Source organism: Mus caroli, unplaced genomic scaffold, assembly GCF_978045245.1.
Source record: "Mus caroli unplaced genomic scaffold, Mus_caroli_1 scaffold_3, whole genome shotgun sequence".
Classification (NCBI taxonomy): Eukaryota; Metazoa; Chordata; class Mammalia; order Rodentia; family Muridae; genus Mus; species Mus caroli.
In genome coordinates, this window is record NW_028227258.1 from 58,658,208 (window position 1) to 58,685,771 (window position 27,564).

Here is a 27,564-nt window from a genome sequence, read left to right on the forward strand (position 1 = left end):
CAGGGTAAATAGTACTTAGAGGATTGTATACCCTTTCACATCATCACTCTTTACAAAGGAGAATGGTAGCAAGGTGTAGTAGGTTGGCCAGCCTGCTCTCTCAGCCTTCTAGAAGACAAAGGCAGGCAGATCAGGAGTTTAAGGATAGCCTTGGCTATATAACAAATTTGAAGCCAACTTGGGGTACAGCAGTACTTATCTCAAATAAATCAAAGATGGGTAGGGAGAGAAAGTGTTGAAAGCCAACAAGCTATAAACACTCATGCTATCTAGCTAGTAAAAGAATCACAAAGTAACAAAGCTAAACAAAATATATATAAAAAAAAATTCCAAAGTCTGTGAACTACAATTTTATATTCAAATATTTTCTGTGTAGAAAAAAACGTGGGAAAAATGCAAAACAAATAATGAATTATTTAATAAATAACTATGTAACACTAAACAAATCATGTCATAATAAAAATAACGAAAACTGGGGTGCAAATACAGCCAGATCATGGTCTAGGAGGGCAAAATGAGCACGTTTATTCCCAAAACAGTCGTAAATAAAAATGGAAACATTTTTAGAAAAAAAAATAGTAAAAGTTCTTTAATAAGAAACAAAGCCTAGTGACCCCTCTCCTCCCTGCCCCTCCCCCTCTTCTTACAGAGAGCATTGCCTGCCAAGAAAGCTAGATCCACATGGTTAAAGGGAAGTCTTGCTGCTTTATCTTTGTAGTCCTGACTGCCAGCGATCTCACTCTGTAGCTGAGCCCAGCCTCTGCTTCCCCAGGGCTGGAATCAAAGGTCTGTGCTGCCTCTATGGCTGCTGCCACCACCACTGGCTTAAGCACTTTCCAATTCATCTTTTGTGGCTACCACACTGGCTGCTTCCAACCCTGCCATAGTCAACATTGTATCATTTTATTACAATAATTAGGTAGATGACCACTAAAGGGCAGTTATAAACAGCAGACATAATTAATGGGAAATTGTGGAAGCACAACAAGGATGCTTGCAAGACAAGGGGGCTTCCTGGTCATCCATTATACTCTGTATTATATTCAGGGGAAGATTCGTTTTAATGATCAAAACCTAGCCTCGGCTGCGAAGGAAGTTCCCATTCATTCAATTCAGCGAGGAGCGGTCTAGAGTAGGTTGGCCCTGGACATGCTTCTGAGGGAATTTGTTTAAAAATTGGATTGAGTTAGAAAGGCCCCCCTGAATATGCGTGAGGCCATTTCATAGGTTGGGTCCTAGTCTGAATGAATGAGGGAGGGAACTAGCTGATCCCTGGTGAGGGCATCCATCAGACCACTGCCCTCTGTTCTTGTCTGTGGATGCCATGTTACCAGCTGCTTAAGTTCCTGGTGCCTCTACTTCCCAGCAATGATGGGCTCTGAGAGGAACTGTGAGCCAAATAAACTCTTTCCCTCCCTAAGTTTCTTCTGTCATGCTATTATCACACCAACAGAAAGCAAAGGTAAACTTAGCGATAGTTTAGATTAGTGGTTCTCAACCTTCCTAATGCAGTGACCCTCTAACACAGTTCCTCATGTTGTGGTGACCCCTTAACCATAAAAATAATTTTTTGTTATTGCATAACTGTAATCTTGCTACTGTTATGAGTTGTAATGTAAATATCTGATATCTGACCCTTGTGAAAGGGTCTTTGGTCCTGACCCACAGATTGAAATATGCTGGTTTAGATACTTGCAATAGTTTAAAAACAAAACAGGATTAGGAGTGGGGCCACTAGTAATCTGTCCCCACACCTCTTCAGCCCTGTGCCAAACTCCATTGACAGACTGTGACAACCATGACCCCCTGCCCTTGTCCGTGGGCCTGGTGGGCACTACTAAGTGCATGTCTCGAGGCGCGAAGCTTACATCTGACCCTGTGTACCTAAGGCAAGACAAAGGAGGAAAGGGACAGATGCCTTCCGGCCCTCTTCTCGGAAGGCTCTAGAGCTCTGAGCGCCCCAGCATTCCACCGCTTTGTGCGAAGGGGCGAACCCCGCGGGACGCGGCGTGGAGCTGCCGGCCCCTCCCGTGAGTCTCCGTGGCCGCCCGCGCCGCACCCACTTCCTCTTTCCCTTCCGCGCGCCAGCCAACCGCTCGCCAAAAATTCCTGTCACTTCTGACAGGAAGCGGGGAGGCCGCGCCGGGGCGACCAGCATCGCATCTCCTCCGCGCCCGGGACCCGGTCGTCTGCAGGGTCCCGCCTGCGCCTGGGCCCCAGCCCCGCCCGGTTCTCCACCCCCGGCTCGGCCCAGTCCTCTGTCCCCGCCTCGGCCGCGGTCCGCCCGGTCCTCCTTCCCTGTCCCCGCCGCTCGGCCCTCCGTCCCCGCCCGGCTCAGTCCTCGGTCGCTCCGTCGCCCGATCTTCAGCCACCGCGCAGCCAGGTCCTCCGTCGCGGTGGCGGCCGGGTCCTCGGGCGCGATCCCGCCATGGAGGTGGAGGAGGCGTTCCAGGCGGTGGGCGAGATGGGCCTCTATCAGATGTACTTGTGCTTCCTGCTGGCTGTGCTGCTGCAGGTGAGTCCCCGGCTCCCCCGGCTCCCCCGGCCCCCGGGGCGCTCTCAGCTCAGCCTGGCCCCAGGTGTGGCGCGAGAGCGCAGGGAGGGAGGGGGCGGGCGGGCGGGCGGGCGCCGCGCGGTGGCGGGCCAGCCACTGAGCTCTCCCAGGCTGTCACCCAGAGCCTGGCACTGACACTTTGCCGCCAGAGCTAGTTGAAAGATGAATGAAACCCATTACCCGGGATCAAAAGGAGTCGGCACCCTAACCCCTTGCACTCTGAGACAGAGAAAGCATGGACAACCTGCCCACAAAAGATCAGGTCTAGTATGGCCTCCTTCAGCCCTCTCTGAGATTGAGGGAGGCTTCCTATTAAAGGGGCTTTCCATCCACGGGAATTTATTTCTCTCTAGTTAAAGTTCTACTGGGTTATTAAGCTCCGAGGCCAGCTTTGGTCTAGGGAAATGATACCATCCACACGGTGTGGTTCATTGTATTGAATTCTCAGAACCCAAATGCACACCTCAACCTAAAACTCTTGATTCTAGGAGTCCTTGGGCTCTTTAAGAGGTTCATTCCTGTAGTCCTAGCACTATGGAAACTGAGGCAGGAGAAGGATGGTTCTTCTTCTAAGCAAATTCAAAGCCAGCCTGAGCCGCTCAGATTGTCCCTAGGAAGCAGGTCAGTCAGTGGTAAAGCCCTAGATGTGCAAGGCTCTGGGTTTGGTCCCTATCACCAGGGCCAGAAAATGAAGCTAGCTCCCTGTCCCGGAGGCGGCTCGCATTCCTGGGATGAAGTGGTCTGTGACACTGACACTGTGAAGCTGACAGCTGAGCTAAGTAAGTTAAGATATTATTCCAAGGGAAGTCCTGGCTGGCCGCCGTTATAACCAGAGCCCACAAGTTGCTTCAACGTTGCGTTGATGCTGCGGCAGGAAGAGAGGCAGTAAGGTAAAACTTAATCTACTGATTCTCTTTCCCCATTAAAATCTTCAGTTGACTTCAGCACCAGGCAGAACAGCAGTTCAAGTGGTGATACTTGGAAGCCTTTCTCTTAGCAGAATAAGACTTAGTATAGAGAGCTAGAACGGTAACTGCAGTGTCTGGTCTTCATGTATAATGGTTTCTTTGACAATATTCCATCTAACCAGGAGTTCCAAGTATTTATCCCCTCTCCTGGCAATCTGTCTGGCCACTTCTCTGCTCCACTTCTTGTGTTAGCATCTTCTTATTTGCCTAACCAGGTGGTTGCCAACTTAGAATAAAATCTTGAGTGTGGCACTGAGAAGGCCAGTATTCTGGGTCAGGACCTGTTAATTTTCCTGGGCTTTTATCGCCTCATTGCCAGCTGGAGATGCAGGGCCTCGTGCTTTTTAGACGAGAGCTTTACTGCTGACCTATACCTTCTTCCCCTCCCTCCCATGCTTTTATTAATGGCTGACCTAGTTCATTGTAGTTTGTTAAGGAAGAGTTCCAAGCCCATGATCTTTTTGCTCAGCAACCGTTGGTTGATTTATGGTCACCATTTGCCAAGTTTTCAAGTGTTATTGGCAATGGATGGTTGTTTATCTTGTAGGTGTGGGCTGTATGGGTTGCCGTGTCCCTTCCCCAGAACTAACTCAGTTCCTGCCAACCCAAGGATATCCCAGGCTATCCTTGAGTTTGTAATATTAAGTGCATCTTTAATAGTTCCATCTGCCAAAGGATAGCTGTATTGATAACAGATTGTACTTTTATGTTGATTTACTTAAAATTTTTTGATTTTGTTGTTGTTGTTGTTTTTCCGAGACAGGGTTTCTTTGTGTAGTCTTGGCTGTCCTGGAACTCACTCTGTAGACCAGGCAGACCTCGAACTCAGAAATCCGCCTGCCTCTGCCTCCCAAGCGCTGGGATTAAAGGCGTGCGCCACCACCGCCCGGCCCCCAAAAAAATTTGAATTGAGGGCTGGTGAGCTAGCTCAGCCAAGTATGGTGTGTGGTGCCAAGCCTGAAGACCTGAGTTCAATTCTCTGGACCCACGTGGTAGAAGGAGAGAACCAGATTTTCCCAAAACTTATCCTTTGACCTCCACACCCCACCCCCAGCAGTGGATAAAAATGTAATAAAAGTTTAGAAATTGAATTGATTTAGAAGAAACTAGTGAGTAAAAGCATAAGGGAAATAATAGTCCTAGAGCACTTTCAGGGACATCACATGGCAGAGATAGTCCTAGAGCACTTTCAGGGACATCACATGGCAGAGAGTCCTAGAGCGCTTTCAGGGACATCACATGGCAGAGATAGTCCTAGAGCGCTTTCAGGGACATCACATGGCAGAGATAGTCCTAGAGCGCTTTCAGGAACATCACATGGCAGAGATAGTCCTAGAGCGCTTTCAGGAACATCACATGGCAGAGATAGTCCTAGAGCGCTTTCAGGAACATCACATGGCAGAGGTTGGCAGGAACTGAGTTAGTTCTGGGGTATTTTCATGGCAGCCTAAGAAGTGTGCTCTCTGCTCTCCCTCCTGACCGCTCTTGCTTTTAAGCACTCCTTCCCCTAAGTTTTAATCCACCCTTGAGCAGCCTCTCTGCACTTACACAAGTATGTCAGACACTTCTTCCTGAACGTCCTCTCTGTGCTCTTATGAGCCTCATCTGGCTTGAAGGAGAGAAATGGGGACTGATAAAAGATTTTTCCAGGATCTTAGTAAGTAGTAGGATTTTAAAAAATGAATCAGCCGGGCGTGGTGGCGCATGCCTTTCATCCCAGCACTCGGGAGGCAGAGGCAGGCAGATTTCTGAGTTCGAGGCCAGCCTGGTCTACAGAGAGAGTTCCAGGACAGCCAGGGCTACACAGAGAAACCCTGTCTCGAAAAACAAACAAACAAAAAAGAATCATTGTTTTGTTTGTTTGTATGCTCATTTTTGAGACAAGGTCTTACTATGTAGCCCTGGCTGGCCTCAGACTCACAGAGATCCTACTGTCTCTGCTCCCTAAGTGTTGTGATTAAAGGCCTGCCCCACCATGCCTGGCCCAAAACTGCTGGATTTGATTGCCTTTCTGCCTTACTGTTGTGGAAGGAACCAGTTTAAACATACATATGATGTGCTGTTGCCATAGTGGTACAAAGAGGGTTTAGATGGTGCATGAATGTAACTTTCTTTACAGCTCTTTAGAAAGTTAGTGTTTAACTCTATCCATAGTTATACAAAGTACGATTTCCCTCAGTGAAAAATACACCCCAACCAATGCCTTGAAAGGAAGGAAGGAGATTGGGCTTTGCTGCAGCCTTCAGAAAGATGCGCAGCTGAACTTGAAGCTTAGGTTTAGAGAGAAACCTGAAGGTAATTTTAGATAGGAAAACACTGCTGCAGAAGCAGAGAATACCTCCTATCTCTGCTTCCGTGTGTATCAGGTGCGGCTGGAGAGATGGCTCAGGAGTTAAGTCCTTGCTGATCTTACAGGGAAAAGTTGTCTATGTCATACTGGAATAAGTAAAGAGAGGCTGCTGTGGGTGTTGCAAAGCTTGGGGGAAGGAATTCTTAACAAAAAATGATAGCCCAGTCAGAGGAGGGGGATCAGATAGCACGTTTCTTAGGGTCCCATGGAAATAACCTAAAGCTAACTCAGTTTCTTCCAAACTCCATAGTGTGATGTTTCGGGACCTGAGTTTGATTCCCAGAACCCTATCAAGCAGCCTATAACTACCTGCAGCCAGTTCCAGAGTCCCCACAGCCTCTTCTGTTCTCCACTGACACACACACACACACACACACACACCATGTGGCATACATTCACAAAGACACATACACACATATACTACATTAAAACAAATCCCTTAATCACGATCTGCCTATTGAAGTTTGGGAAGCCCTGGTACATATTGTTCCTATAGTACTGTACAAGCTTGCTGTTCAGTAGAGAAGTATTCCACTGGACCCTCTAGAGAGGCTAGTTAGATGGGAGTGCATTAGACGGAGGCATACATTAATATCCAGTTGTACTGCAAGAAGACAAGAGGTTTAGAGATGTGTAGCTAAGCGTGGTAAGTCATACCTGAGTGGTGAGTGCAGAAAGCTTGAATGCAAACTAGAGAGCAACTGGGTTATAGGAAAATACTCCTGCACCCATTAGTATGTTTTGACCAGAAGAGTTTGTTGAGTTCAGGAGACTGAGCTGGTGATACAATGTAGATTGATTAGAACTGAGAGAAGAGGCACCAGTCCTTTAGAATGTGTGTGTCCCACATTTAAAACCCCTCAAATACATCCTTATCAGTAAGACACTCACTCAATAACTAAGAGTGCTCACATGCTCCAGACCGGGCATGTGGTCTTGCTTTCACGACTCCGGGCTTACTCACAGAGTGTTTCTGGTTGACCAGTTAAACAATCGAGTCCTAAGTGCATAAAGGACTAATAGCAATGCCGGCAATGAAATCAACTTTGATTTTTGTTCCTTATCTTCCCTTGAAAATGATCTGTCCATAGAGTTAGGTGACCCCACTCTCATCTTGGTTTTGCTGTTACGGGAAACCTTGAATGGTTTTTAATTGCTCTGTATCTTGTTCCAACTCACAAAGTAAACATCAGACTTAACCATGACTTCACAGTGCAGGGTTGCGATGGTGTCCCCAGACGCCTTATGAAAGCCCATAATGGTGTTACTACAAAATTACTTTAGAAACCTTCACTTTCAGAAACAAATTTTCAATACCCTTGGGTCATTTTTGTAATTTTAATTACACTGGGGCGGGTGGGGATGGGGCTGGAAAGGGAGTCCAGCCATCTGGGGCACTTGTTCTTCCCTGGAGCTGGAGCCAAAGGAGATAATGATTTATCTAAGATGTTGTTAGTTCGACACAGAAGGAGACTAGACAGTGGTTTCTCATTGTGGCTTTAAAGTCCATCTGCTGGTAGGTGTGATTTCATTAGACAAAAATGTGGGTGCATGGATACATGGTATGCAGAGTGGCAGTAAATGATGAGAGACCACGTTGGTTCTTTGGGGGACAGAAGAGGATGTAAACTGTGTCACGGTCAAAAATGGCGAACCAAGAAAAAGCACCTGCATGTTCTGGGTGGGTGGTACATCCCATGGATGGTTGTGTCATCTTTGACTTCATATGACCATGTAACCCCAGGATGTGCCTCTTGGATGGAAGACTGACATTTCATGGGCTTTGAACCTTACCTCTCTGACCTAATCTCATGGTGCCTTGTGTAACGTTTATTACACAGCATGGCTGCTACCTGCCTACTGTGTCTCCCTGATGAGTAAGAAAACCAAGCATGAACATGGACTGGCACTGCATAGAAGAGTCCCACATGTTAGCCTCTCTGTTAGCATAAAATGATGAACACATATGTATTAAGGACCTTGAATGTGTGTGTGTGTGTATGACACATCATGCACACTCATGCTTATCCATAAAGGGGCCAAGGAGACATTGTGAGAGGAGAGAGAAGGGAGAGAGGATGAAGAATGTGTGTTATTTATTCTTACTGATGGCTAGGGATGAAGTGAGCGCACACTGCTTCCCAAGGCTGATTAACTGGATTCTACCACCCATTCATTTTGAACTGCTTTCCCCAAATTGTAGTACATACCAAGGACTGTGTGACCATCAGGATGAGGCAAAACTCAGATGAGAGGACCCCTTAGGGCATTTCCTCTTTCATCTGGAATATTGCTTGTCCTAGAACAATCCAGATAAAAGCATTATGTGCTAACATGCATTCAACAGAAACCTAGACTAGGAATGGCACATAGCTAACATTATAAAACCATGTGCTATTATTACTAGTGTCCTCCTTGGTCATTTATTCATCCCCTTGTTGAGTGTGGGGACCCTGGTTTATTTACTTTAGAAGCCCAAAGATGAATCAGACATAACAAATGTACATGAACAGAACTTCTGGGCCATTGGAGAGGAAGCTGAGTCAGAATGGAAGCAGGTAAATGAAGCGGACTTTCAGAGAATGAGAGCATTCTAACGATGCTGACAGGAGATGGTGCCTCCAGGGGAAGGAACAGAACACACAGAGGTAGAAGGGGGGATAGTTAGAGAGGGAGCGTGGCTGGTTTGTTTTGCCTGATGAAAGGCTGTGATTTGAGTCATCTCCTGCATTCCCTTGGCCCATGTTTTTCATTTCTTTATACCCATCAATTAAATTTCAGCAGATTGTAATCAGAGGGGCAGTTACTAAGTGGATGAAAGTGGCTTCGTAATTATAGCTACTGCTAGATATGTAATCTATTTGTTCTTGTGATTATTAAGGTTTTTATTTTTATAAGCTGATTGCCTCCTCTTCTAAAATGTCCTTAATAGCATGCAAATAAGGTACAGGAAATATGCAAGCCTAGGAACAGATTTTCCTTTGTACCTTATCAGAAATCTGACAGCTTATGGACCCACAGTACCTTTGCCCTTCTCCCAGAAGTTCCACAGTCTATCAACGCAAAATAGCCTTGTGCCCACTCGGCCTTACCAAGAGGGAAGAAATCACAGCCCAACTTTTGCATTCGTTTCCAATACTAGTCACAAAATATCATGACTTCTTTCTCTTTCCATAACTAATTCCACCATCTGTCACTGATGAATGGCTGTGCTGTTGGCTCTTCTATTTATCTGCTTAGTTGAACATGCCCCTGCAGAAAGGTGTGGAAGGAGCCCCCGGGGCTGGAGATATGGCTCAGCGGTTAAGAGCACTGACTACTCTTCTAGAGGTCCTGAGTTCAAATCCCAGCAACCATATGGTAGCTCACAACTATTTGTAATGAGATCTGATGCTCTCTTCTGGTGTGTCTGAAGCCAGCTAAAGTATACTTACATATAGTAAATAAATCTTAAAAAAAAAAAAAGAGCCCCCAGCTAGAGTTTTCAGTGGACAGAAGAGGAATCTTCTAGCAGACTCCCTGTTTCCATGTGCCTGGTCAGCCCTCATGGCCACACAATGATAGAAATCACATGCTTTGTATCTTTTAGACACTTAGTCTGTTTATTTTAAGACCAAGTTCAAAGTTAACAGGGGTCTTGTTTCCTTGAAATAAGATCTTCTTAACATGCAGACTAATTACGTCCTTTCTTAGTGAATGTTAAATCTGAAATAATCATTCAGCGATGAGAGCTAACACAAACAGATGTCCATATCAGTCAAGTCTGAGAGGGCTCAACACCCCATAAACCCAACTGCAAGAAGCCACAAGATGGAGAGCAGTCAGCAGATGGCATGTGAATTGCTGCTGTAATTTTTTCTTCGTTAGTGGACAGTTATGGTTAGAGTAAACAAAGATTAAACTTAGCTACAAATTGCAACCTGAATATGCCTGAGATTTTGAAGCTTTTTAAGTCTTAGGAGTTGCACGCCACATTTTAAAACCACACCTTCAGATCATGAATGCAAAGCCAAGAACCTCCAGGCTCCCAGGAACATTTTTTTTTTTTGAGCTGAAAACACTGTGCTGAGAAGAAAATAACTGGAATATCAATCCTTTAAACCAGAGCCAGCAATGTGGGCCTTACGCCAGTGCTGGACAATATCACACAAAGCCCACAGCATCAGACACATTGCAGCTATGGAAGGAAAACTGTATAAGGAAGTAGAGTGCTCCGTGAGTGCACTGCTGATGGCCTCTCATAACATGGGTGCTTTTTCATTTTTTTTTCTTCCTGGCTTCTGATGTGGTCCATTTCTGTAGCCCAAACAAAGCAAAGCAAAACAAAACACAGAAGGAAGAACCAGCCGCCGCCCCCCAACCCTCCTTTTCACTTCTTCCTCTTCCTCCTCCTCTCTTCTTCCTCTTCCCCCTCTTCTTCTTTGATTATTTGTTTTTACTTTATGTGTGTTCATGTTTTTGTTTGCATGTGTACTACATGCATGCCTGGTGCCCATGAGTATGGGATTCCCTGGAACTGGAGTTATGGATGGTTGTAAGGTGCCATGTGGGTGCTGGGAATGACCCCTGGTCCTCTGGAAGAAGAGCTGGGGCTCTTGACTGCTGAGCCATCTCTCCAGCCCTTTCCCTTCCCTGTCTTCTTTGTCCTTTTCTTCTCTGTTTTCGCAAGTAAGTTCAGCAGGCATTTCTAGCTATCTTGAACTCACTGTGTAACTGAGGACGACTTTGGATCCTTCTGCCTCTACTCCCTAAGTGCTGGGACTATGGAAGGGAGGCAGCATACATGGTTTAGGCAGTGCTAGGCCAGCCCTGGACCAGAGCTTCATCCCCAGCCCAACCACTATATCTATCATGGTTAGCAGGCTTCCCTTGTTTCCTACGCTCATGTGCCTGTCTGCAGCGTTTGATTCTGTGTGTTTCCTTCCAGCTTTATGTGGCCACAGAAGCCATCCTCATTGCACTGATTGGAGCTACACCAGCATACCACTGGGACATGGCGGATCTCCTGCCCAACCAGAGCCACAGCAACCAGACTTTGGGCAAAGGCCAGGCCTTCGGGGACTGGCTGCTGACCGCCAATGGCAGTGAGATCCATAAGCACGTGCATTTCAGCAACAGCTTCACCTCTATCGCCTCTGAGGTAAGCAGGCCACCAAACGGGCCAGGGGACAAAGGGTTATCAATTCTGAAAGAGCCTGCACTGACTGTAGAGTCCTTTACACAGTGAATGACAAGCCATGTAAATAAAGCAAGAGCGTGCAAGCGGTCTATCTGTGACCCCCAGAGTTTATGTTTCAGCCCCATGCTGTATGGAGACCCAAGACCCCTTGGCTGCACAGGATAAAGTACAGATGGTTTCCCCGCTGTAAGCAGGGAACCTGCTCTGTGAAGCCGCTGCTGACCAAGAGACTCTGGTGCTGCAGAGCCCACCAGAGATGAAGCAGCTGAGAACCATCTACTGAGGGCAGCATTAAGAAATCATGATTCGATGGTCTTTGTATGTCTGTGGCCCAGCAGCAGCCATGGTAACTGCCCACCACGAGCCTCTTAATGAGACAATTAGCATTGCTGATTGTTTGCTGTAGACTAGACATTGTGATATTTTATAGGTTTGTCTTACTCACTCAGAGTAATTTTGGGGGGTGGGGACAGGCTGTTTTCTGGGGTGGGGGTTGGCTGTTTGTTCATTTGACCGATGGAGAAACTGAGACTCCGAGGTCAAGCTTAACTCATAATGACAGTGTTGGTATTGGAGCCTAGATTGACCTTAACTTGGAAGTCCGCGCTCTTCATTCTGACTCCAAGAAGGCACACATCGTCTGCCCCTAGACTGCGGTGCATGTCTCTGAGCTTCCTTTGGACTGGCAGCAGTAGCCTAATATTTTCTTTTTTTTTTTTTTGCCCTTGTTTGTGAATAATTTCCATCTGAGAGAGCTGTGAATACCACTCAGAGGTCATATGCTTGCCTATTACATATGACGCTCTCAGTTCTATCTTCACTGGGGGAGGGGAGGAGTGATGGAAACGAACTGATTTAAACAAAAGGCCAGCCCTTAACTTCCCGTGGTTTCATCTGTTGCTTCTGCAGCGCTGTTGCTGTCCGTGGTTTTCAGCCATTTGAAAGTTGTACACACCAGTGTTTCCATACTAAGTATTCCAGTATTTCCTGAGGACAGTAACATTCTCTCACAAAGAGAAGAATTAGCCGGGCGTGGTGGCGCATGCCTTTAATCCCAGCACTCCGGAGGCAGAGGCAGGCGGATTTCTGAGTTCGAGGCCAGCCTGGTCTACAAAATGAGTGCCAGGACAGCCAGGGCTACACAGAGAAACCCTGTCTCGAAAAACAAAACAAAACAACAACAACAAAAAAAAACCAACCAAAAACAAAACAAAAAACAACAAAGAGGAGAATTATGACCACAAGTTTCAGAGAGGATTCCCACCTACACCTCAGTTACCAACTTAACAGATTGATACCTCGCTGGAAGTTGTGTTCCATCCACATGTGGTTGTGTCACGTGATTAATACTTCCCACAACAGGATTGTTTTTCTCTTCTAAATATGTCGGATCTAACCCAGGATCCTCTATAACATCCTGAGCTGCTCAGGGTCTTGTGACCGTTCACTTTCCTGGTCTCTGTGACTCCGTTTTTATACAATCCACACTCTTCCCTGCAGGCTTAGCGTTTTCAAAACCTACTTTTTAGTAAGGGACCTTAAATGCTTCAACCTCCCTTATAGCCCACCAACCAAAGCCATGGGAGAAGGAAGATGGCTAATAGATCAAGGGAGAAGTGGACTGTTTAGAAGTAGTTCTTTGGGGTGATTCCAATCTTCATGGTCAGAAGTCCAGTCCATTAGCACGAATCTGCAGCGGTAGTCCAACTCATGAGTCAGAGCAGTGTCTCTATCCTAGGAGAAACCTCAAGGCTCTGCCGATTGCCATGAGTCCACAGAAGCTGAAAGAAGCTGCCGGAACATAACCAGAAGTTCTTTGGTGTCTTTCTCTTTACGAGGTCACGACAAGCAAAGCTCAGCAAAGCAAGCAAGCCTAAGGAAGTTCAGCAAAGGGAACCAATGCCTGCGTGCCGTCCACTGTCTATTGGGATAGACTTACACTCTTTCCAAACATCGAGTGCTCTCAAGTCCACTCCAGCAAAACATCACAAGCCCTTTCACCAGACAGCTTCTAGAAAAACACCACATGTCTGTTCTCAGCAAAGCATCCTTTCTGGTGTCTGCTTCACCAACACATCTTCCATAAGACAGTTTCCAGAAAAAGATCACATGACACAACCGAGTCTCCAGTGAAACCAGAAATTCCCACTTCACCTCCCCTTTTTAAAAACTGAAATATTGTCTATGTTGCATTAGTATTATGTGTCCTGTCTCAGGCCAGTTATCTCTGCTTTAATGATATTGAGTCATGTCTTCCAGGAATCATCTGAGTTCCCCTACTCCATGTACAGCTACTGTTTCATTTTTAATAATTGAGAAGACTATGGGGACTAACTTTCAGATTATAGTCACTGTTGTTTATCAGATCTCCATGCACAGCTTAGGGGCCACCCATGATTCTTGTGTGATCCAGTATAGATGCTGCTGCTAGTGAGTGGCCAAATGATTATGTCTTAATTCAGCACACCCTCCACATGCAAGGCCTGGAGCCTGCTTCCGTCTGTAAGCTGCCATCTTTTCCTTTTGCCCATGTGTCTGTTTATTTGATCTATATATCTATCAAAAGTATGTCTGTGAAGATCTCTCTTTAGTGATTTATAGATTATTAGAGCCCTTAATTATTTTACTGCCTAAATTATCCCCCAGATTACCAACGGAGTGCCCTTTTTATTTTTAATTTAAAATTTAATTGAAAATAACTGTGAATTTACATGCAGTCACAAGAAAATAATACAGAAAATTCCATATTACCCTCTGCCCAGTCTCCCCATCAATAACATCTCCCCAAACCATTTGATGACACCTCAGCTGATGACAGCTGACTGCTGACATTGCTGCGGCGTCTCTTGCTGGCCTTTAGAGCGGTCCTGCTTCTCTTCGTGGCTCACCCTTTGGTAGCTCCTCCTAACTACAGATGTTTTCTCATAAACTTCAATGTTTAGGAGATATCACTTGAAGAATTGTATAAAGACCTGGCTCTTATTGCTGGAGACTTTCATGGTTCACTTTTTCCACTCAGTGTAATTCTCTGCTGACTGACTGGCCTAGGATTGTATTATTGCAGCTGTCAATAAGCTTGGGGAGGATTGGGTAGATTCTTCTTGCTTGCTTGTTTTCCAAGTTAATATATCTTTTCATTTCTTTTCCATTTGCACATAAGTTTTACATAATAAAGCTGCACACGGTAATTTTGTCTGTATAAATATTTGGGTGATTTTTTTTCTCTCATTAAGAGTTGCCTTTAGCCTATCTATATATGAGTCTACTGGCATCTTTAGCAGGCACAGCTTTGTTGTGGAATGGTTTCGGGCTTCACCAATCACAAGCCTGAGTGAGAACAGCTGCAGCTTGGGCAGGGCTCCCTGAGCCTTGCCATGGCTGAAGCAAAGTCTTTCTAAGCAGGGGTAAGTTTGGTTGGTCATGACTTGAACACGGCCTCTTGGAGGGTTGTAGCTTCAGCATCCACTGTGGTTGTAGTTCTTTCTACCTGAAATGTTCCAAGCCGTAGGGTGACCATGATGCTGGTCTGGCTGGGTGTCCATAAGTGACTGCTTCACTGGAAGTTTCGGGCTCAAGGGAAACTCTGACAGCATCACCCTAACCAGCTTAGTATATTTGAAAGAAAAAGAAGCACTACTGGGTGCTTACAGGAACACTAACATTTTTTAACAGTACTTGGCAGTGCTTGCTGAGCGAGTACTCAGCCAATACCTTCATGCAAGCTTGGATCCTTCTGCCTGTCTTACTTTCGACCTGCTGGCTTCGCCAACATCTAGTCTTGAACATGAGGCTGGAGAACGTGGGGAGCACTCCTCTGTGTCATTTATTGAAATCTAGGGTCCCTAGATGGATTTTTCTACTTTTTAGAGTCATCTTGTGTTTGTTTCATGTATAATATTCAGCAGTGTTTGGGGGGAGAGTAGGAAATGTGTTTCTACCTTGTCTTTGCCCTGTGCCTTTGCCCTTAGAAAGTAGACATCCTCCTGGGTCATTTTGATTTTTAAAAGTACTTGAGACACCTTTGTTGAGGGATAGAGATGTGGCCCAATAGTAGAACTCTTGGCTAACATACACAAGGGCCTGGTTCAAGCCCCCCGCCCACATACCCAAGAGTTAGGGAGAAGAAGAAAGTGGGGAGGGAGAAAGAAGGTATATTTGTCTGTCTGTCTGCCTGCCTGCCTGCCTGCCTATGTGTCTGTGTGTCTTTGACTTAATATATTGCAGGTTATCTTTCAGCTCCATATCTAAGCTGTGGTCACAGTCATCTTTCTAGAAAAGCCTGGTTCCGTTTAGTCTCCCCTAGGAGTGTGAAGTGGGTGAGAGCTGTAGATCCATTCTTTTAAGTCTATCATCATACTGTAATGCAAGTGAGTCTTAGACCAAAGTCTGCTACACGTGTAAACAGTTCTCAACCTAATTATCACCAGCAGAGAAGCTCACGGCAAACTTCCTTGCAGGCTTGAGAATCCTGGCACTTTCCTCCTCGGAGCTATCCTGAACCCTGTTTGTCCTCCCCTCCCACAAGCACCAGACAAGAGACGATTCCAGAGTTCAGATAGTTCAGGACTGAAATGGGGTCACCCCAGTAGGTAAAGAGTACACACCATACTGCCTAGCTCAGAAGCTGCTGCACACAAAGTGTAGGGAGCGTGGTCCAAATGCACTGAGCTACTCTGTGTATTCCGAATCCATTCAGTTCACCACCTGCAGCCCTTTCTTCCTTGATTATCTTGTGGTCCTGGGGATTGAACCCAGGGCCTTGCATATGCTAAGCAAGTATTCTACCACAGCTGTCTTCATATCTTTCTTTTTACTTTTTATTTTGAGACAGGATCTCACTAGATTTCCCTGCCCATTCTCGAACTCACTCTAGTCCAGGCTGGCTACTGCTCCAGCCTTGCAAGCAGTTGGGACTATAGGCCAGGGAGAATGGGGCCTCAGTGATACCTGGGTAGACTATCCCACGGAATCCATTAAATATTTTAATTTAGTTAATAGAGCTATACTTTGCTTCAGCACTGCAGGTATACAGCCTATTGTAGTAGAATTGAGTGAAATTAATACTAATGAGATGAATAATTAGAAGCCCTTCTGACTGGAAGGATACCTTTATTAACCAGTGTTCATTGAGCGACTATTACTTGTCTCATGACTGAAAGGACTCTCTCCACAGTAGGAGAGAGAACTTTTAGACCCTCCACTTCGGGGCAGCGGGACTAGGCCATCAGTCTCATCAGGCCCTGTGCTGATCCTCTGGAGGCTCCCAGCAAAGAGCGCTCCACAACTGACTGAGGCCAGACAGACAGGGGAGTTATCAAGTGGGAGCTCAGAGAGCTACCTTGACAGAGACAGAGGTGGTTGGTGATGGAGAAATGGAATTAAGCGGCTTCTCCAGCAAGTGCATCCCTGAGGGCAAATAACTAAAGGGCTCAGATGGGCCTTGTCTTTACACTACCTGTGTCTGGCCCACTGGAGTGTATCTGTAAGTCACCGTCTCTCTCACCATCTGTCTGTCGGTCTGCATCTGTGTCAGCTCCTTCCCCCCCCCCCCCCCCACCAATCCCCTCACTGCTTCTCTTGTCTCTGGCATCCTGGCTCCAGTTTTCTCCATCACTGCATTCTCCAAGCTGAGTTCCCTATTCTCTTCCACGAGACGCTTTCCTGTGATAAGTTCTCTGACTTGCTGGGCCTGATGGTGCATTTCTTTAATCCCCAATACCACCAGAGAATCAAACAAGAGAGGGCTGCTGGTACTAAGGAGGCAGAGATGGGTAGATGGCTACGAGTTCAAGATTAGCCTGGTCTACACAGTGAGCTCCAGGCCTGCCAGAGTTACATACTGAGACCCTATTTTCTGTTCTCTCCATGTGCTTCTCTGTTTCTATCTCTCATCCTCTCTTCCTCCCTGTCCCTTTCTATCTCTTCCTGCAATGCTTGTCTGTCTCTTTCATTCTCACTGATACTACTTAGATGCCCACAACTGGGTATATATGCTATATCATTCATCTTGACTATAGGTCTGTAATTATTTTCTTTCTGGGGCAGAAAGGCACATGAAAGACTATGTTCCTTTCTTACCTGAGCATCAATATTCCACCTTCAGAGTTATATTGCAAGGAGCAAATTATCCTGCAGAGAGTGAGCCTGCACCTCAAGCATTCCTCTGGTGTGTCTAGACCTAAGGTGGGAGAGGGCTGCTCTGCTGCACAGTCGGGAAATGTCGATGTGTAACCCTCTACAGGATGTCTGGAGTCATGACTATCTGTGGAGCATCTCAACTTTTAACCAGTTGCCTCAGACTGAGTAGGTCCATGATGCTTTGCAAGGCTGGCCATGGCCTGTCTGCTTTGTTTATAATGTAGTACAGGTGGCAACACTGTCCACTACTGGGACAGAAATCCATTTACCCTTACAGGCCACTCAGCTGTGGCGAGACTGTTCATTCTTTGCTCCAAGCTTGGAGGTAGAAAGGTGAACCTCCAGAAGGTTTCATGGGTAGAAGAGACAATGAGGAGGCGGACAATGTGACTGTCTTTCAGAGCTCATAGGTAAGAGGCTGTCTACCATAGGTTTTCCATAGCCCAATAGCCCTAGTGTATAAATCAACAATGGAATGAAAATGGTCCCCGTAGGCACGTATTTCTTTGTGCTTGGTCCCAGTTGATGGAACTGCTTAGGAAGGATTTGGGGGTGTGGCCTTATTGGAGAGGTATACACTGGAGGATGGGCTTTCAGGTTTCAAAGGCTGGTGTTATTCCAGGTTAGCTCTCTCTGCTTCCTACTTGATGATCAAGGTGTGAGCTCTCAGCTACTGGTCCAATGCCATGCTCCCCACCATTGCTGTCATGAACTCAGCCTCTGAAACTATAAGCGCTAAATAAACTTTTTCTTCTCTAAGCTATCTTGGTTGTGGTATCTTATCACAGCAGTACAAAAAAACAACTAAGACAGGTGTCAAGGGGTTTACCCTAAACCGTATCCCACATAAGCTGCTCTCCTGGGGTCCATATTCTTTCCATTACAGAGTGGCTTCCAAACACTTTTCCATATAAACCTTAGTTTTAAAGCATGTCCTGCATAGACTGTCATATTTAAGATGTTTTATTTTAATTTTTTAATATATAGGTGTATGTGTATCTAGTGTGTGTGTGCATGAGAGCCGGTGCCTGCAGAGGCAGAGGCAGAGAGGCAGAGAGGCAGAGAGGCAGAGAGACAGAGAGGCAGAGAGGCAGAGAGGCAGAGAGGCAGAGAGGCAGAGAGGCAGAGAGGCAGAGAGGCAGAGAGGCAGAGAGGCAGAGAGGCAGAGAGGCAGAGAGGCAGAGAGGCAGAGAGGCAGAGAGGCAGAGAGGCAGAGAGGCAGAGAGGCAGAGGGGCAGAGAGGCAGAGAGAGGCAGAGGCAGAGAGGCAGAGAGGCAGAGAGGCAGAGAGGCGGGGAGGCAGGGCCAGGGGGGACCAGGGGTGGGGGGGGCAGAGGCGGGGGACAGAGAGAGAGGGGGCAGAGAGAGAGGGGCAGAGAGAGAGGGGGCAGAGAGAGAGGGGCAGAGAGAGAGGGGGCAGAGAGAGGGGGCAGAGAGAGGGGAGCAGAGAGAGAGGGGGCAGAGAGAGGGGGGCAGAGAGAGAGGGGCAGAGAGGGGGGCAGAGAGAGCGAGGAGCAGAGAGAGGGGGCAGAGAGAGAGAGAGGTGGGGGCAGAGAGAGAGAGGGAGGCAGAGAGAGAGAGGGGCAGAGAGAGAGGGGGCAGAGAGAGGGGGCAGAGAGAGGGGGCAGAGAGGGGGCACAGAGAGAGAGGGGCAGAGGAGGGAGGGAGAGAGAGAGAGAGAGGCAGAGGAGGGAGGGAGAGAGAGGCAGAGAGGCAGAGAGACAGAGGCATTGGATGCCCTGGGGCTGGAGTAGCTGGAGCTGGGTAGCTGTGAGTTGCCCAATGTGCATGCGAATCAAACCCAGGCCCCCAACAAAAGCAGCATGCATTTTTAACTGATGAGGCCACTGATCCATCCCTATCATATCCAAGAGCAGGGACTTTGTTGTTGTCCTTGAAGAGAGGGCTAAGCTGAGCTCTGCTCCAGCTCCAGAAGCCCTTGTTTGGAAACGTGACCAGCCACTCAGTCTCCTGAGCTGTGTATTAACTTCACTGAAGTGGCAAGAAGTGAGGAATGAAAATATGGTCGGGCAGTTTGGTGACAGTGCATTCAAGCAAGGTGACTATGGGGAGACTGTGGGACACACACATCAGACAGAAGACCGAATAAAAGGAGTACCTTCCCGCTGCCACTCACCTGCTAGAGGGTGCCTCTTGGAACAATAGAGAAACAAGAGTGATGCATTCTTGGAGTGGCCAGGGAACTTGCTCAGTGTGCACTGCTAGTAAAGGGAGGAGCCTGTCCCCTGACTCCTGTGATCCTTCTGAGGCACAGAGCAGACAGGCAAGGAAGCAACTGTCTATGAACGGTATTTGACACTTGCCTTTTCCGAGGAGATATGACTTAGGGGATTTGTTCTGGACACGTGGAGGGCCTGGGTAGCTGTCTTGCACACACAAGCCTGTACTGGCCAGTGGGAGAGGCCAGGCTTCTGCCCTGCTTTATTGTTAACCCACATGAAGGAACCTGCTTCCCATCACCACAGAGATGTTTAATGAAAAAACTGGGCATGGTGGAACATGCCTGTAACCCCAGAATTCAAGGAGTAGAGAATTATGAGTTTGAAGCCACCATGGACTGAAGATGAGATCCTGTCACAAAAAGGGGACAGGGTTAGGAGAGAAGGAGAAGAAAGCCACAGCGGGGAAAGGGGAGAGAAGAGGAAAGGGACAAGTCCTTTGCCCCTCAGCAGGTGGAGCCTGGCAGCGTCATGTCACACACTCCTCTCTTCTGGTGGAGATTCGGGAAGACATAACTGAAACATAGAATCATTTCTTTTTCTCCAAGTCTTACTTTATTGGAAGGGTCAGGGACAGCACTTGCATCTGCCTTATGTACATTGTCTCCTCGTCCAGAGTACGTGAGCCACATGGGAGCTCTCAGGCTGCTCCTGCCTGGCACCTTAGAGGTCTGCTGGGATGGCTTGATGTGGTTGGTACAGGTGGTGGCTTCCAGCCCCTCCCTCTTGACTCCAAACCACCATCCAGCCGAGGACTGGCATCAGTGTAGATTAATGGCTGGTGAAAAAGGTCCAGCCATGGTGGGGAGCACGGGCCGATCATGCCAGCCACTCACCAGGCTGTGCACCAAGCCGGGTTCATTTCACTAGCAGCTGAAGTACAGCTCCAAGCCCACCTCCACTCCCCTCAGCACTGATTCGATCTCAGCTCCCCCTTCAGTCTTCACACTGAAGCAGCCTGTGGCATATGCATAGTCCAAGACCTGGCTCTTGTTGAAATTATTTAGTCTGAATTATTTGGGCCAGCATGATGGTGGCTGAGAGGAAGGACCCTTGCTGCTAAGTGTGGGAACCTGAGCTTGATACCTACCCCACGGAGATGGAGGAAACCAGCAACTGTCCTCTGACCTTGACAAAGGCATGGGGGTGGGCACACATTCCCTCAGCCTATTAAATAAATCCAAATAAAATAAGGTATGAAGTTCTCTTTACCTGTGTACAGAGATATCAAGATAGTGTTCACGGAACTCCACAATCTAGGGTATTGTGTTAAAATCCACAGTTTATCGCTTCCACCAACATCTTATTGTACTTAATCTTGAAGAACTGTTTTATGAAGGGTTTGGAAAGGGTGAATAAAAGGTTATGTGATTAACACGGTATTTAATTTTTAAAAAATCTTCTAATCTAGCAGTCCTGACTATTCTCAAATGAGCTAATAGCCATTGGGGTGGATTTATGTAGCAAATTGCTGTCTGCTGTATTCAAATTATTCCCTGAGCTCTGACTCCTACAGAAAATACCAAATATCATGGAGACGCACAATTATCATGCTTAATTAATGTTTGCAACCAAAAAAAGCACAAGGTTGGAATCTTTAATATCATTGTGGATATTGAAGAGCTGAAGTTGACTGACTATTATCTTGAGATTAATATACTTTTCCCCAAGCCAGACTCTGGGGTCAGAAGGCAGAGTATTAAAAGTATTTGAAAAATTCACTGCAATTAATTGCTGTAGGGGCTAATTTTTTTTTAATGTCTTGCTTCCTTACGCCTGTGCTATGGATTGTTCTCGCCTGCACACTTCACCCATTAAGTGGTGATTCAGAGTGACAACAACATGGAAATGAAGCAAGTTAGTTAATCACCATGAAACTGCTCTGGAGATGCCCGGTCCAAGTACACCCCACTCTCGGGAGCTCTCATTACCTGATCTGTGAGGTTTTCCTGCACAAAGCCATTTGTAATTTTTATGGAGAAGACAAGGGCAAAGAGGTTGGCGATGATGCTTGTGTGGAATTGCTATCAGTACCCACTCAAGGTCCTGCAGGGCCCTCAAGGTCGTTCCTTGGGGTGTTGGGAAACTGCTGTCTGTTCTGGCTCCGCAGTCTTGGAATATCCATGCGCTAGGAGTCTGGGCATGGAGGTGGTTGTTATAACTTGACTTTCCCAAAGTGTGTCTTCAAGATGCAGGGTGCTGGATCAGTGGGTATAGGCCAGTCTTGTGTGCCCGTGTTTAGGTGGCCTGCCATGACAACCAGAGAGCTGCCATTGTCTTCCTGTGCATGTTGACCAGGTGGACTGAATGGCCATGGGTTGGCCCCCATTTCTTGGAAAGCTGAGGTGGTACTTGTGAAATATACAGGGCCCCAGTACAAGTCCACCTTTCAGAGGAGACTCAGCAGCAGGTGAGGGGTGCTATGCCTCTTTAGCCTGCTGGAGTCACCGCCTGTCTCATAGATTCATTGACCCACTGTGTGCCCACCCGTGGCACTGCTTTTTATATGATGATGGGTATTGTGCTTAGTAGAAATACTTACGTATTAATGAACATGAGATAAAGTAGTTTAAATGCCAGGTTGACCATAGAAAGAAGATGACCCCTCAAACTCCAAATGTCCCTCGGTGGCCCTGAAGGCAAAGTGGCCAGTTAGCTCGTTTCTGCACTCTAGTAAACTCAAGCTGCAAGGCTGGCAGTAAAGGTGCCAGGAGGCACAGTAGCACGTTTCAGAATCCCAGCAGTCAGAGGAGAGAGGCAGGAGGAGCACTTCGGGTTCAAGGTCAGCCAGACACAGAAACAGAAGTCCTCTTTTTGTGAAGATGCCTGTAAGACTGCAGCATTCACCCTCACACACACAATTCAGTGAGTGTTCGACTCGTGCTGGCAGGCACTGTGAGATTAGCACACAGGCTTCCAGTGTGCCCCCAGGAAGCTCAGGGCATCACTTGAGAGACAGGGGAGCACGAGGCTCACTCGGCATCATGAAGAAGGAAATGTGGGAAGATGTGACAAGGAGAAGAGAGGGCCCGTTCTGCTGAGGAAGGTCAGGTGGGGTGTGGACATATGTTACGAGGACGGACAGGAGTCCAGTGATGGGGAGGATGGAGATGAGGGAGGGGAAGGCAGTGATGGGGAGGATGGAGGTGGGGGAGGGGAAGGCAGGGGTCTAGCAATGTACAAGGAAAGGTCAGATCCTTACAGCAATAAGGCTTCCTGGCACAAATAGAAATGTTTGCTTTGCTTTGGAAGCGAAGCCACGTCCCCACTTGGGTTCTTGCAAGGTAGGCTGTGTGTCACGTGTCACTCTTAGGTGGGTGATGCAGTCATCACCTGCCCTGGGCCAAAACAAGGGGAACAAGAGAGGTCCAGGTTTCCCTGGAGGAGGGAATGACCTAATTCTTGTAAAAGCCTACTGTGCTCAGCTCTTTGCTTACCAGGCACAGCTCCTTTTGAAAAGAGGGGTCTGTGTTTGAGATCAAATCTCCCAACTACTGTCCCATAAAATGTCACCATAAACTAGGAGGATAAACAAAAGTAGAGGAGAGTGGGTCATTTAGGCCATGGGGTGGGGGTGGGGGTGGGGGACATGAAACAGACAGACCTGTGACCTGTGACATTCCAACACTGCTGAGAGTCAGGCTGCACACACTGAAGTTCTCAATGCCAGTAGGGAGGGCCTTCTGTGTACTGGGGCAGTGGGGAAGGATGGGGTGGCCCCACACTATGCAGTATGGAAGGAAAATAGTGACACCTGATGTCCTGTGGAGACCTGAGTACAGCACACAGCCTGCTGAGGAAGGTCAGGTGGGGTGTGGACATAGTTACGAGGACGGACAGGAGTCCAGTGATGGGGAGGATGGAGGTGGGGGAGGGGAAGGCAGGGGTCTAGCAATGTACAAGGAAAGGTCAGATCCTTACAGCAATGATACAAACCCAGTAAAAAGCCAGAAACATTTTGGGGCATTCATATTTAAGACACACATACCATGAAAGGAGGCACACCCTGGGACATAAGGCAAGCCGAAAATGAAAAATTACAATAAAAATCACGGTGGAAGGTGACTTTAAAACAGTGTCTTCTTTTTCCTCCCAACAGCCTTCTGTTTCTAAGCACAGAGGCCACATAGCATTCACCCCCAGCTTCTTACTTTCCAGCAATATTAAAATTAAAGTCAGCGGTTCTCAATCTGAGGGTCACAGCCCTTTTGGGGTTGAATGACCCTTTCACAGGGGTCGCCTGACACCATCAGAAAACAGAGACATCAGAAAACACGGATATACATTACAGTTTATAACAGTAGCAAAATTACACTTCTGAAGTAGCAACAGAAGTACATTTATGCTGGGGTCACCACCACAGGAGGAACTGTATTAAAGAGTCACAACGGTTAGGAAGGCTGAGAATCGCTGCTCTAAGTTACAAGTCTACTAGTTCCTAATTTCCTTCTGAGAGCTGATTTCCCTGCATGTTTCCTGAACAGAACACAGGTTGAGGGCTAAAAATAGAAACTCTTTCCCCGGTATGTTGTCACTTGTGTTTGCAGGGTAGCTGTGGGGACAGGAGAAGAATGTGGAAAAGTCTGTTGGTTAATTATCTAGCTGTAAAGTGTGCAGCCCGCCTGTTTGACAGCTCCTTGATGTCTGTATTTTTCATTTCTTGGCTGCTAACTTTGCTTTTAGGGTTATGCCTGAGCAGGGAGTCCATTTTAGGGAAGTACGTCGGTTATTCTGTTTTTTCAGATGATGATATTTCTGCCATGTCAGAGAAATGATAGATTTGACATCTCCATAAAGCACGAGGTTTGATGCATTCAAGACATGCTGAAGACACGTTTTATGATGTTCTTTAAAACTCATCAGCAAGCTTTTCTCTGTGTTTGATTGGTTTGTTCCATTCAGTAGTAATTCCTGTTCCCAGACTCCAACCCTGTGAACACCAGGTCTCCACAACTAACTTGAATCGCTCTCTTCCCCATTTTATCCAGACCAGCCTGGCTCACTAAGCATTTGGGGATGAAAATAATTGTCCTCATGGTCTTTCTTTCCTATTAATTAATAAGAGGGAGTGGGATGTTTACATCTTGGGTCTCACCACTGTCAGCTTGCCATCTCTGTCCCACACTTGGTTTGCGACCAGGGTAGATTTGCCCTCCACGTACCCAGACTTCAGTGGCCCTCTATCCTCAGCCTGTAACCAAGCAAGCTTGAATACTGAACAAAACCCTCTCCCAAGCATGACTCTGATACTCAGCCAAGAGTAAGTCCACCTTCATTCTCCTCGCCTCACCCCTCTCTGCGAGTTGGAAGGCTCCGCCGAGCACCTGGAGCTGGGCTCGCACCTGTGTTAGACATATTTACATTCCTTTCATCTTTTATGGTAGAGGCATCTGCTCCTGGTTCTGGCCTGCACTATGCCTGATTTCCTCTCAGGCCTATTTTTCTGTAGGGGAGTGAACTATGCTATCTGGTTTTGCCACCAGGCCCTTCCAATCCATTTTGAAATAAATACAACAAATACTCAAGCATTCTATTTAGTGATTAGAGAGAGCACATGCACAAAAATGGGTGTAGATTGTTGAGTCAGGTCAACATGACGGGATAAACATGTTTGTCTTGAGAAGAGACAAAGTTTGGAGCTGAGACAAAAGGATGGACCATCTAGAGACTGTCATACCTGAGAATCCATCCCATAATCAGCCTCCAAACGCTGACACCATTGCATGCATCAGCAAGATTTTGCTGAAAGGACCCTGATATAGCTCTCTCTTGTGAGGCTATGCCGGGGCCTGGCAAACACAGAAGTGGATGCTTACAGTCAGCTATTGGATGGAGCACAGGGCCCCCAATGGAGGAGCTAGAGAAAGTACCCAGGGAGATAAAGGGGTCTGCAACCCTGTAGGTGGAACAACAATATGAACTAACCAGTACCCCTGGAGCTCGTGTCTCTAGCTGCATATGTATCAGAAGATGGCCTAGTCAGCCATCATTGGGAAGAGAGGCCCCTTGGTCTTGCAAACTTTATATGCCTCAGTATGGGGGGAATGCCAGGGCCAAGAAGTTGGAGTGGGTGGGTAGGGGAGTGTGGGGGGGGAGGGTCTGGGGGACTTTTGGGATAGCATTTGAAATGTAAATGAAGAAAATACCTAATTATAAAATAAATAAAAAAGAGTTTCTTTCCTATTAATATACATAGAGAGACAGTGGGGCCTTCATACTTTGGCTTTGCAAGCGATTGCTCAATTTGAAATGAATTAGTGTACAGAGAATATTCATTCTGGTTGCTTTAAAATTTGCCCTGCCATTAACAAAAAATGAGGGAAGAACCACTTCAGTAATCTCCAGCCAGTAAGGACTTGAATGACTGACACATTTTGATTTTTAAAATCTAAGATTCATTAAAATGTTTCTTGAAAATGTCAGGGTCATCATTATATTTTGATTTGTTATAGTTTAATTTCTTATGTCCTGATGGTTTCCTGGTTTGGCTCTTATCCTGACACTAAATATCAACCATTGGGTAAGAAAATGAGCTAGCGACTGAGCTCGTCTTCCAACCCTCTCCAGGTAGCTAAATCTGCGAACCGTCTTCAAGATACAGGGACCCTGTCTTACTTTATCTTAGTTGAGTTTGGATCAAGTAAAAAAACCCTTTAGATCACATAGTAGCTAAGTAACAAGAATGTAAATGATACTTTAGAAAAACTGAAGGCAAAACACATAAAACAGAGTCAGGTCAGGGCTGTGGAAATCTGTCTGTCAGCCGATGGCCTGCCTCTGCCACTCCATTTCATGGAACTCTGCTAGGGAGATACCTCATCTTCTAGCCAGCCATTCTCTAGTTAGCATTGGGGGAGGAAAATCTGCTTTTCAGTTTTTCTGGTCATTCTTGAATGAATTCCAGGAGAAGTGAGGGCCTAACCAACATTGACTTGAAGAAAGATTAGTAGAAATTACTTTGACACTTGGAACTGGCAGGCTGAGAATCAGGATTTGGAATTTGCTGGCTAACTGTCCCTTGGGCCATTTCTTCCTAAAATCATTGTCCAAGTTGACAGCTATTCAGTTGCTGAGGGACAGTAAGTACTGTAGCCTTTTTAGTGGATATGAGAAATTTGGTAAATACAGTCAACAGAATACTCATTTCTTCCTGATTAACAGACCCAGCTCAGTGTCCACCTAAACAGATTGGCAATCCCTAAAGAACAGAGAAAGGAAGGCTAGAGTTGCAAGCCAGTTTTTAAAAGCATGTAAGCATGAACATTAAGAACATGATGACTATAACAAGTATCTGAATTAGGAGGGTAATTCCATCTGCTCCTGTCTGTCTATCACAGGAGCAGGGCTGACCCTGTAATGGATGCTGAGCTGTCTTCTCCAGGACAGCATGGCATCTAATGTCTCATTTGTCCATTTCAGAATATGTCACCACGTTCATTCCTCCTAGCTGAACATTCTTCTGCAGAACTACCGGTGTATCCAAAACAAATTAACTTCTCACAGAACAAAACTCTTCTCCAAGTGCCAGAGCTCTCTTCATGACTCTTACATGACATTCTGACATATATTATACCCTGTCTGTCATGAGCCTTAGGACTGTCTTGTCGAGACCTTCATCAGTCCAGGCTTATAGGAGATACGAAGCAAGAAGAGAGAGAGAAAGAGAGAGAGAGAGAGAGAGAGAGAGAGAGAGAGAGAGAGAAGACGTACTTTGAGGACCCTAATGAGTAGTGTCCGAGCCTGGAGAAGGGGTAACATAAAAACAGAGTCAGGCGGCCCAGAACAGTGCCACTTGAGCATTCTCAATAAGAAGGGCTCTTGGGTGACCCTGCAAGGGCACTGGGAAGATGAAATATGAAGATTCTTGTACCCTCCGAGGTTGCTATCTCTGTGACATATTGTGCTGATCCTACTACTAAGTGTCCCTAGACAGGTGTCAGAAGATGGTGCTGATCAGAATCTAAGGTCATGATTGTCTTACAGTAGATAATCATACTCTAGGAATTCCTGTTGTGGTAAATGTACATGGCGCAAAGCTGACATTATCCACGTAACATAAAGAATAATGTTAAGGGTAGAATTCTGTGGCCTTGAGTATATTCACACTATCCTGCAGCCATTGCCAGTGTCCATCTC

The 27,564-nt window shown here is 46.6% G+C and overlaps 1 protein-coding gene across 3 annotated transcripts in view; it reads left to right on the forward strand.

Annotated features, from left to right (window-relative positions):
• The first annotated feature begins 1,300 nt into the window (after positions 1 to 1,300).
• Slc22a15 (solute carrier family 22 member 15) overlaps positions 1,301 to 27,564 on the forward strand; it is a 63,573-nt gene continuing 37,309 nt past the window's right edge. Inside the window, exons 1-2 of one of the 3 annotated variants that reach the window (XM_021157961.3) lie at positions 1,301 to 2,515; positions 10,800 to 11,012. In XM_021157961.3, the coding sequence (XP_021013620.1) occupies positions 2,429 to 2,515; positions 10,800 to 11,012 (300 nt within the window). In that variant the 5' untranslated portion in view covers positions 1,301 to 2,428. Of the gene's footprint in view, positions 2,516 to 2,656; positions 2,817 to 2,841; positions 3,445 to 10,799; positions 11,013 to 27,564 lie in introns of those variants that run through there. The other 2 variants (XM_085835607.1, XM_085835609.1) reach the window with 2 other exon arrangements.